The 15,063-nt window shown below is 42.4% G+C and overlaps 1 protein-coding gene across 3 annotated transcripts in view; it reads left to right on the top strand.

The window, feature by feature from the left end:
- The window catches only part of ANKRD1 (ankyrin repeat domain 1), a 29,291-nt gene that overhangs the window by 12,295 nt on the left and 1,933 nt on the right, over nt 1–15,063 (top strand). The window contains exons 2-10 of one of the 3 annotated variants that reach the window (XM_058028974.1): nt 7,013–7,127; nt 8,633–8,795; nt 9,973–10,152; nt 11,892–12,029; nt 12,118–12,225; nt 12,855–12,953; nt 14,107–14,205; nt 14,348–14,446; nt 14,824–14,922. In XM_058028974.1, the coding sequence (XP_057884957.1) occupies nt 8,763–8,795; nt 9,973–10,152; nt 11,892–12,029; nt 12,118–12,225; nt 12,855–12,953; nt 14,107–14,205; nt 14,348–14,446; nt 14,824–14,922 (855 nt within the window). In that variant the 5' untranslated portion in view covers nt 7,013–7,127; nt 8,633–8,762. Of the gene's footprint in view, nt 1–7,012; nt 7,128–8,423; nt 8,796–9,324; nt 10,153–11,891; nt 12,030–12,117; nt 12,226–12,854; nt 12,954–14,106; nt 14,206–14,347; nt 14,447–14,823; nt 14,923–15,063 lie in introns of those variants that run through there. The other 2 variants (XM_058028975.1, XM_058028972.1) reach the window with 2 other exon arrangements.

Raw genomic sequence — 15,063 nt, 5'->3', positions numbered from 1 at the left:
TGCTTGAATGAAATGTTGGAAGTATAAAAATTTTAAATATTCATCTGTTCAGTTTTGTATTTTTAGGCTTACACTTTAAAAAAGTCTATAGGCACCACATGGACTGACTCTACCTATCTGCAACTCCGTAATAAGCATGGAGATACACTCAGACCAAGAGCCTGCAAGTTTCATGATTCTGTTTCTGAGTCAGTATCTAATCCCCTCGTGATTTCTGATGGCTAAATAATTGCTACAGCCTACTCTGCTTGATTTTCAGTAAGAAATGGGTACTGTGGTCTCAGAGTGTATTAGATACCATTTGCAGAGGTGTACACTTCACTGCAGGGCTTCTGTGCCAGGTCGGTGGTTTTGGGACTGTTCATCAATGCAGAATACCTTGTGTGTGTGAGGAAGACCAGGACCTCACTGAGTGTACAAAACAGCTATGGGATGGCTTCAAACTACTAAGAACACTTACCTTGGCATTTACAGGTGGCAGAGGCAACATTTTACAGGTTCAAAACTTTCCATTTTAGTTTTTCTTTACATAAAAATGCCATAAGGGTGCCAATGAAACTCTACCAGTTGGTGATGGAGTGCTGCTTTATCTAGGAAAGCTGCTACATGTCCCTGCCATTGTTCCTGGGCAGTAACAAACAAGAAAATGTTTGGGTTTTTTTCCCCACATTCTAAAGGCTCCCTCAGTATAGATAACTGAGAGCTCCCTGAGTGGCAAATAATCATCTTAATTAATGATCATGTGAAACAAAATACAAAGAAAACATACACTTCAAAGGATAATTCGTTTGTATGTGAGTGCCTCTAACCTCAATGGAGACAAATGGAAGATGCACATATAAACAAAAGGGAGAATAGGTTCACCATGATGGACAGAAAAAGGCCAGCCTGGAAGAAAGTGGAATGCATAGAGGGATTTTAGGAAGGATTACAGATGCTGGTGGCAACTGCACTCAATAAATTCTAGTTAGATCAAAGAAAAATAGAATGCTTTGATAAGAGATTAAAAAGTGCCCTTCTCAAATGTGCAGCTGTTATTAAAAGCAAATAAAATTACATTTTAACCTCATACTCAAGGTACTACTTTTTTCCCCTAGTTTCATTTATAAATTACTTTTGGCACCCAGGGAAAAAGACAGCTTTTTCAATGTCTTCATTCTGTTACAACCAGCCACCAAATAAACATACAATTATTGTTTTCATGCATGTAGTAAAAGTTCTGATGGGGGCCATGGGCTTTGGGTGCAGGTGGTGTAATTTTAGAAAAACTAGGTGACATACTGCAGCAAAAACATGAAGAGGGAACCCAGGCAGCAAGGCTGCTGCTTTTCTTGGGTTGATAGCTAAGTATTTGCCAACTTGTAATAAAGGGAAAAGCAAAATTGGATTTGCTTTCATCTATTGTCTAGAATAACTTCTTGCCCAAGAACATAATGAGCATGGGCACGATTGCTTGTGCAGCTTAGTAAAAAGTAGCTCTTTGAAAAGTCAACAGAAAATTAAGCAGTAAAGTCGTAAGATATTACAAATGTGAATATGCTTTCATCATGTTATACTGAGTGTAAGAGTTGCCCTTTTTTTCTTTTTTGTTAGCTTACAGCTAGCATGGGAAGATGCATTACGACTGTTTCCTTTCAGCAGCAGAGAAGCAGGCACCCCAAAATGCATTCTTCAGTGACTGGGACCACAGAACTATTTGCAGCTGCTTGATTCAAGGCAATTCAAATCTGAGCTTTTTAATGTTGCAGCTGTCTAGAAATTCTGTCTTTGGAAAAATCACCTTCTTATGACTATTCCTCATTTCTAAAAAATTGTTTGTACAGTAGAAGCCAAATTTGGCACCATGGCCTTATGTTTTTCATCTGGGAACTGCTTCATCTACACATTTTTCATCTAAAGTTTAAATTTACCCTTTTCCCACACTAGTTTCTGGTTTTACAAATCACAGGTTAAAAGTCCTCTGCACTTGCAAAGTGCTTTTAATAGTAGACTTGACTTTCTCAATCATCTCATGCTAAGGGGTTTGATGTTTTACTTGGGATTAATTTGTTTTGTTCAACAGGCTGGAGGTCTGCTTCACAGCACTGTGTAACTGTGAATGATGCTAGAATGCCTTGAGAGCTCATTACACTGAGCACTTATTGCTGATAGGAAGATGCTTTTGTCCTCTCATTAATAATTTATAGCTGATATGGAATGTGCTGCTCCTCCTACCTTAAAAACCCTTAGTGAAAAGAGCACAACTCCCAAACTCATCAGCACTAAGCCATACAAGTTCCATGAAACCTCAGTCATGAAGCTGAGGGAGGCATGGATGCACACTGCTGGGATTCCTGTCTTCAAGTTTTCCTAGAAGTGCCATTACAGAGTTTGTGTGTGAAGTCCCTGTGTTTGTGCTTATGTGATAGAGGCTGCACATGGCAGTAGCCCTCAAAAATCAAATGATTTTTTTTTAATGTCCATTGCTGGACACAGAACACAGCTCTAGCGATCTTAGTGCTGGGTGGATGTTCAAAACACAGGACAGTGCTTTATTTTGGCTCTTTTGGACAAGTTTTTCTCTTGCTCCTGATTCAATGATTGACTGGCTTTTGATCAAAGTAGCATCTCTACTATCCTCCATGTGTGCAAGTCTCTAGGTCACCTGGTAGGGATTTCTGACAGGAGGTGACAAATGTCATATACGTCTCAAGTGAATTTTTTCCCCCAAAAGACAGGGTAAACATTTCTACTGATTTCTGTGATGAAACACTAAAAGAGGAAAGCCCAAAAGGAAATTGCAAGGATAATCACAAATTCACCTGTACCTGGCCCTAACCTCAGCAGTCTGGCATTCTGAGCCAGCACATGCAAACCTAGGAGTTCAGTCTGTGACCATGTATTTGGCCTCTGACAAATAAGGTTTAAGAATATTAAAAAAGAAAAGGAAAATTTTTTTCCATACCTATTTGAGCTGGAATTCAGACAAAGTTATAGTCAGTCAGAGATGCCCAACACTTTCTTGCTTCAGGAAAGCCAGGAGCCCTGTGGAATTTAGACATCCAATGTTTCAATATTTCTTTTCCACTTTCTGCCAAAACTAAGACTTGCAGAGACACTGCATGAAGAAAACAAAATAACCAACTGAACTGTGCTATGTCTCACAAGCTGCAGTTTCTTGGCAAAGCCCCTGGTGATTTCTCATTTCCTCCAAACTAGTTCTCTGACTCATGCTGCTTAGTGGGATACCAATGCCTTTTCCCCTCCTCATCGCACACCACTCTATGAAAACATAAGGTTACTCAACAGAATTTACTGGCCACTCACTTGAAATAAAGACAACCCAGTGGTCTGAATCCAAGCGTCAGAGAAGACAGTGGCCTCTTCATTGCCATTGGGAATGTACTCAGTCCTGTGGTCACTCAGCCACAACCCTTGGCCATCTGAAAAACTGGGCACTGACAAATGACAATGCCCTTTAGTATCTCAGTTTCTTTTTTTTTTTTTTTTTCTGGTATCCATGAGAAAAAAGTAAAGCATGTATTTGTTTTTACACTTCTTCACCATGAAATTTAGTGTTTCATTTGGATTATTGCCATCCTGCATCCTCTCTATCAATGCCCTAGGGGAGGAAAAAGAAAGATCTTCCTGGTCTTTCCACAATGCTAGAGTGAAAACAGCCTATGCCTACACTGTCTTTGCCACACAAGTGGCAAAAAACATGAAAAAAGAAGCAGGGCTCATAGCAAATTTCTCACAGGGTATGTGAATCAGATATGGGCAGAGCTTCAGGAAGAACTGGCTGGTCCTGGTCACAGCCTAGTCATCTCTCCAGCTCCTCTGGACAAGAACAGATTTTTGGGGGAAAAGGCCTACCCCATGGTCTCCTTATTCAGGTGGCTGTGGTGTGCAGATGCCTTTGCTGAGACAAAATAGCTATGGGGGAGGTTTTTAGTATTTTCCTATGTGAAATAACAACTTCCTAAAACTAGTGTCTGCAGATGAATACACTGCAGTTTGCAGACCCAGAGAAACCAACTTAGATCATTCACTCCTCTTTTCTCCCTTTGCATTAACTCCCTACACTTTCTAAACCTGAAATGAAACAGAAACCCCATGCCAGTTTCATTACAGACTCCTGTAAAACTTCTGTGTTGCAATAGGACACAAGGTTTTTCTCATAAATTTGTCTCTGATTATGAAACTTTAGAGGAAAAGGTGCATTTGAGGTTTTTTGCTTGCCCTTTTTTTTCTGTTGGTGTTTTACTTACTCTCTTCTCTAAAATTAAAGTCAAACATCTTTTATTATATGCTATATATCTATAATAAACTGACAAAAAAGAGAAAAAGTATTTTCTTATCCTATTTGCAGTCACAGAAGTATCCATCCTCCAGCCCCATGAGGATGACCAACATATGATATAATGTAATTCCAAATTTGCATCAATGCTTTTCCACCCTCCCTGGTATTATTGGAATCAAAGGAGATATTTGTTAAACATAGCTTGGATAAAAATCCAGTGACATCTTACTGCCAATGAAACCTCATGAAAGGGGAGAAATAGCTTTTCAGCAAATTTAATGTGAAGCAGGTTTATGCATTTACATTTCATTTGCAAAATTTTAAAAGAAAAAACAAAACCCAAAACAATAAACCCTCTCTCCCCAAAATTAAAACACAAAAGGGTTATTTTTTCCAGGTGATAGTGATTTTAAAATTCTCTTCAAGCTGTTTCTAACATAACAAATTCTAACGTTATATGGTTCCAATAAATGGGAGAGAGGCTGCCTGAATGTACGTCTTATAACAGGGTTCTGACACACTACTGTTTTGCTAAGAGATTACAAAATCAAGGTTTTATGAAAACATTCTTGCATTTTAAATCAAAATCCATCCAATTCTTTATCACCTTGATTCCCTGAGCTCCTTTTTATTCACAAGAAGCAGGAATCTCCCTCAGGTAGAGCATCCACTTGGGCTGCATCCAAAGATATCCCAGGCCAGCCTCAGTGCCAGTAAAGCAGAGAAGCTCCTTTTCATCTTTTTTTAGCTCTCAAGATGTTTTGACTGGCTGAAAATGATGAAAGAGTTAACAACAGGCTGGCTGACATGACTTAGTGCTGGGAAAACGGGGAAGAATTAACCAAAGCTTTAGCAAGGCAGAATCAGACAAGTTACATGAAATGGATGCCAATCTGTAGGGCTAGGTGCAACGAAAACCTTTTTTTAAAAGGGTCTTTTTGCAGAATTAAAGGTCTGCTTGAGAGTAGCATTCATGTTAATGCAGTTTACTTGGGTCTTGCCAATGGTATTTCATTTCATGGCATATGTTGGTATGATTAAAAAGCATGCATTGTATGGAATTAAAAGTATGCACTTTGGAAGAACTAAAAGTTGGCTCACTGACAGATTGCAAAGTGGTGAGAGTAACGAGTGGAACTATTTCCAGCAGATTCCCACAAGGATCAGTTCCTGGTACAACATTGTTAATATTTTCATCACGTGTGTCCAAATGATGATGTAAAATCATAGTAAACTCATTCCCAAATCACTTAACTTCTTGACAAAAGTATTGAAGAGAATATGTTAGACAAATAAAAGTGTTTCCTACCTTTTATAGAAAACCAACAGCTAAAAAGAAAGATGAGGAAATAAATGCATTTCTTGCAATATGCAGTTATATCTGTTGCATGTGGATATATAAGGTGTGCTGGGTGCACATACTCACTGCAAAATAAACAAGCCATTGCACACTAGCACATCACTAATCCAGGAGGAGTAACCTGTGGTTGCTACTTCTTCTCTGTACCTCAGTTATGAATTAATCTTTGGCTGCACACGTGTGGCACAGTTTGCTGGCTCAGTAACCTCTTGGGTGCATTCCCACTCCTCAGCAGCTGATTTGTTCACACCTTACTTAGCAGGAAAAGGACAACAGGCAGCCAGGCACAGTGGCATCCAAGGGCAGCATCTATGGGTGCATGGACAGAGCCAAGGGCAGAGTGCTGGAAAATGTAAGACAGACAAGTTGAGCAGTGACACCACTGAAAACACGACCATCACACACTTGACAGGAGGTGACAATATCATCTTTATCACACATGGTACTTTCACTCTACCATTAATCACTTAGAAAAATTAAGTACAAATATTCTTTACTCTAGTCAGTTCGATTTTGGTAGCAGGGAACAGGGTGTGCCACAGTTTTCTGTCTGTCACGATGAGCCTGCTGTCCTTTGGTGTTTTCTCTGTGGAGGATTTTTGTGACAATATCCAGTTGCCTCACACCTTGCAGATGATTGCTCTGCCCTTATCCTTCAGTGGAGTGGCAAGAGTTTTTCAGATTCCTGTTACACATCGCCCACTGACCATCTGCCATTACCACCTTAATGAGAAATCACTTGATGAAAGGTGATTGAGTGGTTACTGTCCAGTACAAGGTTACAAGCTCATTATACTACTTCCCCCTCCAATATTAAGCAATAGTGATAAGCCAAGAGTCTTAGCTGATACAACCCGGTGCATTTCTGCTATTTCAATCGTGTTGCCTTTGTTTACATGACATTCAGCTTACAGCATTTACTGTTAGGTTAATTTAGATCCCAGCCTTTGGTTAAAGTGGATTTCTGGGTGCCACTATTTCAAAATAGAAACTTGGGATAATCAAGGAGTACTCTATATTTTATTATTCTTTTAGCCATCATGGATGGGATGCTTTAAAGATGAATAAACTGTGGTCTTTCATTAGCAGTCGTGAGAATTGGTTTCTGTTTCCCCTCAGAGCACTGAGGTTTCCTGTAAAGCTACTCTGGCTCTGGATTTATGTACCATTTGCAGAAGAAGATCTATCCCCTTAAAGCTTCCACATTAGATTTAGCAGAGTCAGTTTTATATATCAAGCTGTTAAAAAAAAAAGAGAGAAAGCAAAAAAAAGAGAAAATAAGCTTCAAAAAAACGAGTCCAGAGGAAGGTCACAGTTCCTTAAACAGTTCTTGTTCTAAAAGCAAACCTACATTTCTCTTTCTGCATCAGGTCTCTCCTGTGATCTGTTTCCACTAAACCAGAAGCATTCTATGCAGCCATCCTGTTAGGGTTGTGATTTCAAGACAATCTCCCAAATAAAAATCAGAGAACTGAACAGATTGAGGTAAGCTGTTAGAACACAAGAAAACACCAGAGCTGCCTCTTGTCACAGAGACATTTAGCAGGAGTACAAAACTGCAGTGAAAAAAGCCTGGCAGAGTGATTCAGAACATACCACTAGGGGGGAATGATAGCGTTGCTGTACTTAAGTGTAGAAAAAAATGTTCTGAAAGGTTGTGTTGCTAGCACATACTCTATTTTCGTTCTGGGAGTCATTCTCTAATGTCATATATATTCTGAGTGGTAAAGGAACCACCTGATGTCCAGCTTCATTTCAGGGAAAGGGAGGGCATAGGTATGATGGGCACCAGAAGACAAGTTTGGATGTGCTCGGATTACTGGGGGATAGTTCAGAGGAGAGACACCTTGAAAGGTCAAAGTCAGGAATGCAGCATGCTAATGATGCTGATGGTATAAACAACCAGAGATAGGTCTCCATTTGCTGGAGCACTTGTGTACATGTCGTACTTGAAGCACCTGAGCTGCTGTATTCATTTCAGCCAGGTGACCTGCGTGCCTCACCGCAAAGGACCTCCAGGCATTGCACTGACACAGAGCTGATGTGGCTTGGCATCTACCCACACTCTCTGAATGCAAAGATTGGTGTGTCTTCCTCTCATAAAACTGCCTTCTGCTGGTGATCATTCTCCTGATTCCAGACAACTCTGATTCATAGCACAAGAAAAGCTTTCCCAAAGGATTCAATAGCTCTTTTCCCCCAAAACACACACATCATCTGCTTATATTTGTGTGTATCTCATCTCATCTTATCCTAAAAAATAAACAAATCACTTCTGGGCCCCTATTCTCTCATATATTGCCGAGAAAACAGTATTGTTTTCCCTCTTTTTTTCTTTTGTATAAACATAATTTATTATTTGGCTTATAATCATTGACAAGGGTCCAAAGAAATGCAAATGTTACTGTTTTGATATCTTACACTGATTGTAACTCATCATGTCATAGGCCCTTTTAGCACCAGAGACATCATTCTGGTAGAGTAATCCCTTCAGAGAATTCCTTCCAACAAATATAGAAGACTGTCATCATGATGGGAAAAAGCCTTTCCCCTAACAGTGTTTATCATCCAAGAATAAATAGCAATGAAAATAATGGCTTTTTGAGACTTCAGAGGTAATCATCCATTTATCAGGAAGATATTGCTATAAGAAATGTACATAAGCCATTTACCCTTTCCAGTGTCTGACAGTCATCTGAATGTCAATTAAAAAAAAAAAAAGAAAGGAGAAGAAGATGAAGTTATAACGCTGCATCAACAGACAGCTGTCCTAGTGGGCACTGGGAGCACGGCATGGCTGGCATTGCTGAGCAGTGCAGTCACTGCCCCAGGAATGATGAGCTCACATTCCATTCTGGTTCCCGTGCTGTGCGGGGCTGTGGGTCTGCCGCCCCTGCGGCCCCTCGCTGCCCGGACACCAGATCTGGCGTCTGGAACGAGCCCGAGCCACCTCTCAGCTGGCAAGCACAAGGGCATACTTGGATTCCCAGGCTGGAAGATTATCTCATTGAGGCACAGCTCTCCCAAGATATATAAGTGCAGTGAGCGTGGTGGTCCCTGAGAGCCCCGGCCCTGGGAGGTTCCAGGCACACAGGAGCACAGCCTCGGATCACAGCAAACATGACGACGATGATGGTGAAGGTAGAAGAGCTGGTAGGTGCAACCTTCCTTCATTTACTCACAATGAATTATTTTCTAGACTGTCATCGGACCAGCAGAGAAAGGCAACCTTTGTGGATCACTGATTTAGCAGGTTACCAGCACTGCTGTGCTCTAGGGGCAAACCCTTATATACTGTTTGTTATATTATTATATTTTCATTTTAACTTTTCCTTGGGAAAGGGTCTCACCACAGATACAACCATACAGCTCTTTGGATTTGGCATCACAGCACAGTTCAACAGGAAAAGATCAACCAAAATTTAGCTACTTATTTGACTCTGTCCTTGATTTTAATTCATATATATTTTTAGAAGCTGATAATTTTATGATCACACTAAGTAATTCCTATATAATAAGGGACTGGGACAACATATTAATGCTTGGAAACTACAGTATTTTATAACACTAAATTAGCAGCTTAATAATAGTATTGTTTTCTAATAATAAACTAACAGTTCCTACAGCCACTGCTGTTCATGATGTAAAAGTCTTTGAAAAATTAGGTCGAGACCACAAGTAATGGGACATTCCACAGCAGGATTCAGACTGTCTGATCTGATGGAAAAACTGGGAAAACAGGACTGATTCACTAAAACACTGCACTTGTTTTCCCAGATGGTTTTCTTAAGATACAACTGCCTAAGTAGTTAATGCTGCCTTAAATTCTTTGGTAAGGTTCTCACAGCTTCTTCTGCATTAGACTCTATAACAAATAGAATTTTACAAGGTAATCAAATAGAAAGGCAGTCTAGGCCACATGAACCACTCTCAAGATACACATTTGCCACTACTAAGTTTAACAAGTTATCTCTTCATACACACTTAATTGGGTATCAGAAATATTTCTGAAAACTACTGAAAGCTGTGCTGCTGCACAGCACCACAAAGCTTCTGCCATTTTGCTATGAGTGGGACTTTGGTACTGACAGCAGTGGATAAAACCAGCCTTGAAATCCCTCAGCAACCCAATTTAACTGCTTGGGAGATGTGCCCCAGCCAGTTGCATCCCAGCTAAGCCAGGCACAGGCAGAATGGCCTGGCCCGGCTGTCACACACTGAGAGAGGGCAGGAAGGAGGTACAAGCAGCCCTAGGCAATCCATGTTTCCAGGTGGTGGCTACCGCAGTCAAGAATCCTCTGATTATATTTTATCATGCTTGCATTTACAGGTGACTGGGAAGAAGGTGGATGATAAAGAGACTGGCAGCTTCCTCCCTGAGGACTTCAAGAATGGAGAGTATGAAGCTGCTGTAAGGTTAGAGAAGCAGGAGGACCTAAAGACAGTCCCTGAGCACTCCTTGGCCCGAGGTCATCTGGATTATGAAAAGGAGAATAAACTAGAAGCAGAGGTAGGTTCCTGGGTTTTCTGCTTGGATTTTTATCATCATGTGTGCATTTCCTGTTGCAGTCCTTGACGTTCTGCCTCTCTCTAAGTTAGAAATACATGGTGGGCTAGAAAACCCCTTGGGAGACCACCATGAAGGAGGTTGGTCCAAAGTCCACTGAAGACCACGGAGATCTGCTCACCTGTGTGGCCTGTGGGTGAGGGCAGTAACACTGAGGCAGAACCTCAACCCCCCCTACAGTGCCTGCCCGAACCCCTGAGAGCTCCTGTGCCCAGGGGTCAGCTGCTGCTGGCTGTCAGTGCAGGGGGGGAGCGATCAGAGCCAGGGAGACACCTGCAGCTGCACACCTAATGACTGCTACCAGAATAACTAACCCACCAATAACATGAAAATGTTCTTTTTATGAAAACAAGGCATTGCATTTAGGAAAAACTGTTACAAATGAAACTCATACTGGTCTACAGAAAAGTACCAACTTCAATTCCTGGAGCATGACAATTCTCCCTAGATCCTTAAGAACTGATGTTTTTCCCCCCAGTAACACAGTAGCTGTAATAGCTTTAATTTTTTTTTTCTTTGTGAATAAGCAATGAACTGGCCTAATAATTTAAAGTGATTTGGAAATGATAAAGTTTAGGTAGCAGGGGAAATAAGACTTTGTTCTAAAGCATGAAGAGTAAGAAAGTCAGTCTCAGAAACATTAGAATAAAAACTACTTCTTAAACTTCACCAGAGACATCATTACTGGCTACAGAGGTTTTTTTGAGTTCTTTCAAAGCCAGTTCCTAAGAACTTTTTGGGTTTCCAGTTATCCACAGTCAGCATAATTATTTTCCATTAGGCCAATGACCTGCAGACCAAACCACAAACACAGAGAACAACAAAAAGAAGAGGTGGAAATAACTTGAATAAGAATTCAGTTGACAAAACTGTATACCCTACGACCATGTACCAGTGTATTCACCCTTGATCACACCATGGGACAGAATCTGTCATCTGTGTTCACCCTGACTTAGCCCCTGTTTGTGAATCTCCTGAAGCCAAGGACACCTCATGGGATCTCAATTCAGGCCACAGACCTGCCCTGGGTGTCAACAGTGCCCCACACTCACTTCATGCCCAGGTGCTTTTCACAAGCAGGTCTGGACAAGTCTTAAACATTTCTTGAACTGCCCCACCAAGGACACTGAGGACATTTTTTGTGGCTTCCCAAAATGTACAAACACTTGTGGACTGAAATGCTAAGATCATTCTAAACCTTGTTCCTCTCTTGAGGGTATGTTTTTAAGCAAAGAGAATTAAGTTCCAATAATTAAGGGACTGCACCATTAAAAAAAAGTGATTAAAGAAAATCACTTGGTGGAAGTCAGTTGAAACTTCAGGAGCTTTCCAGCTTTCATAAGCTGCACAGGAGATTTTTTAAATTGTTGTGCCAGAAGAGACTGTAGTGCTGCTCTGACTCCTGGCTTAAATTCATGTCACAACATACAGCTCAAGAAGTAGTTAGGAAGAGGTCTAATGGTATATGAAAAACTATAGATGAGGTAGAATTTCTCATATAGTTAGCAACTTATTGTAATGGTCAATTAGTCTCACCTGGAAAAAAAATTAAAACATTTTATTTCAAAGTTCATCCAGTCTTACTTGAATTCAGCTGAATAGTATCACATTGCTGTCCTGCCACTCTGAAAGGGAGAGGTGGTCACACAGCTCAACTTGCTGCTTTCCCTGATTTGTTCCAGCTGAAGAAGAAGAAATTACAGGCCAGGTCAAAACTTGAAAATTTGGAGGATCTTGAAAAAATTATTGAGCTGAAGAAGAAGAAAAGATGCAAGAAAGTGAAAGCTCCTGTTTTAAAGAAGCCTGAACCAGAAGTTATTGTAAGTTACTTCAAAGTAGCTTATCCTGGGAAAGTATTAATGGGGGTTTGTGCCACACACAATTATGATCTCTATATTCTTTATTCAGACAGGACCTGTGGATATTCCCACATTCTTCAAAGCTGCACTGGAGAATAAGTTGCCAGTAATTGAAAAATACCTGTCAGACAAAGGGGATCCAAATGTCTGTGATAAGGTACTGTCTTCTTCCTAACGCAAAGCCTACTACAGAAGAGAACAAAAATAACTTTTTCCATGAGGTTTTGTAGATTCCAGCCTCATGAGAGGCAAAAAGGGGTGGGGGAAAGTAAATAAATGCTGGGAAGTTTTGTACATCAAGTTTTCTAGTGGCCACTGAGACCCTTCACAATCATATTACCTCAAAAGAGTCTTTATAAATAGAAAGGCTGTTGGTACCCAGGAGAACCTGATTTTCTGCAAAAGGTGATATTCCAATGCTATGGAAAAAGAGATAAGAAATGTTTCTGCAGAACAACATAAATAAGTGGCTGCCCTCATACTCCACGATGCATGAGGTGCACTTTCAAAACACAGTGTAGCATGTTGGATGGGGAAATCAGCAGGTGTCATTTTAATCTGGATGCCATACTGCAGATACTTCCCCCATCCTTTAAAATGCTGGGTAGGCAGCTCTCAGCTATCAGGCTGCTACGAAAATTTAGCAGATTTCAGGTCTCAAAAGCTCTTTAAAAGGAACCAGCATGGAGTATGTATTTGCCATCATCCTAGGGAGGGTGGGAGAAGAGATTTAAAGATCTTTTGTGCCATATGTGATATCTAACTTTGCACTGCTTCAATTGCCAGTTCAAACGCACTGCGCTGCACAGGGCGTGCTCTGAAGGACATCTAGAGGTGGTGAAGAAGCTGGTGGAAGCTGGAGCCCAGCTTGAACAGAAAGACATGGTATGCACATCCACTCACACCTCTTCCCAAAAGCTGCTCATTGTTCTAGAGGTGCCAGGAGAACCATTTATAGAAGTGCTTCTTACAGAGGAGGAGTTCTAAAAGGCCTTGCAATGCCCTTGAAGTTTATCCTTAAAATAACATTGTTGAGAAGAGGTTTCAGGAGGGAGTGTCTGCCTCCCTGTGCCAGAATGGTTGTTGGAAAACACAAAAGTGCTGGCCAGCAGAGTGCCACAAGCAAGAAAGGGTAGGGTAGGGTAGGGTAGGGTAGGGTAGGGTAGGGTAGGGTAGGGTAGGGTAGGGTAGGGTAGGGTAGGGTAGGGTAGGGTAGGGTAGGGTAGGGTAGGGTAGGGTAGGGTAGGGTAGGGTAGGGTAGGAGAGCTGAGGTCAGGCTGTCCCACGCAGGTCCCTAGGGTCAGCAGGATTTCAAGGCTGTGCCCGAGAGCCCCCTGCTCCTCTGCAATGCCAACCACGAGGGCTCCTGAGCACCCACAGCTCCTGCAGCTGTTCCTTTGCTCCTCTGCCCTTGGCTGCACTGCCAGCTTTGCTCCCCCTCACTGACCCAGTGGGGCTCCCAGAGGGTGAGGAAGAGGAGGAATGACAGGCAGAATGTGAGCATCAAGGGACTCCTTCCAGCACAGCTCAGGGCACAGATGCTGAATCCTGCAGAGGAGAGGGGTTTTAATTCACTTTGTGGACTTGCATAACATGGGGATTTGTTTGTTTTTTAAAGAGAACTGTTCTTTCCCTTGAGTTTAATTTCCTATGCATTTTAGAACCCAAAAGGCATTAAATAAAAATAATAACTAGCACATACCAGCCACATACCTGGCTAAAGGTAACTTCTAAGCTCAAGGAATAAACAAAGCACATTTTCTTTCACAGCAGCACTGCCAAGATCTCTGTCTTTAGGAGTAATATGCCATGAATGTGAAGAGTGAGAAATTCAAAGTACTGCAGAAATTAGGGCAAAATAAGAAAAGCTGTTACTAGAAACAATTTCTTTTTTACTAGAAACTGTGATCACACAGTGATCACAGTGAAGTGCTCTAGGTTAAATCACATAAAATTAATTTGGAAATTTGGTTAAAATAGTGTTTTTTTAACATAATGATGGATTAAAATACTTTAAATTTCTTTTTCCCCATTAAAGCTTCATTCTACAGCTCTGCACTGGGCATGCCGGGGTGGAAACCTGGACGTTCTGAAATTCCTACTGGACAAAGGGATAAACATAAATGCAAGAGATAAGGTAAGCGCTTCTGGAACTCTGCAGCTTTTTAAATTGGAGACGAAAAGCTGGCCCTTACCCCCGGCAGCTAACTCCTGGCAGCTGTTTTTGAAGCAGCTTTCCCCTGTTCCATGGCACTGACCACCTCCCGCCCTGCCCGCAGCTGCTCAGCACGCCCCTGCACGTGGCTGTTCGGACAGGTCGCTACGACTGCGGGGAGCACCTCATCGCCTGCGAGGCCGATCTCAACGCCAGGGACCGGGTAAGCACCGGCAGCTCTGCCCTGCCGCTCCGCCAGCACCGCCGGCCGGCCCGGAGCGGGCCCAGCGGCCGGGATCGGCCGGGGCTGTACCGGGAGCGGCCCCAGCGGCCAGGGCTGGCCGGGGCTGTACCGGGAGCGGCCCCAGCGGCCAGGGCTGGCCGGCAGTACCGGGAGCGGCCCCAGCGGCCGGGGCAGTCCTGGCACTGCCGGGAGCGGCCCCAGCGGCCAGGGCTGGCCGGGGCTGTACCGGGAGCGGCCCCAGCGGGCCGGGGCTGGCCGGGATCGGCCGAGGCAGTGCCGGGAGCAGCCTCAGCGGCCGGGGCAGTACCGGGACTGACTAGCTGAGGCTGTTCTGACGCCGTTCTCTGTGTCTCCAGGAAGGGGACACGCCAATGCACGACGCCGTGAGGCTGAACCGCTACAAAATCATCCGGCTTCTGATCCTGCACGGAGCAGATCTGACTCTAAAGAACTGCGTAAGTAACAGCACAAAATCCAAGTAATTTTAAAATGCTTTAAAATAAATTTCCCACCAGAGCCAGTTTTCGAGACCGGGAGAGACTATTTTGAATAGACTTAATTAGATCACTTCAGAGCTAATTAAAGCAGAGCTGAGA

This window comes from Melospiza georgiana, chromosome 8 (assembly GCF_028018845.1).
Source record: "Melospiza georgiana isolate bMelGeo1 chromosome 8, bMelGeo1.pri, whole genome shotgun sequence".
NCBI classification, from domain to species: Eukaryota; Metazoa; Chordata; class Aves; order Passeriformes; family Passerellidae; genus Melospiza; species Melospiza georgiana.
This window is presented reverse-complemented; position numbering and strand designations above follow the sequence as displayed.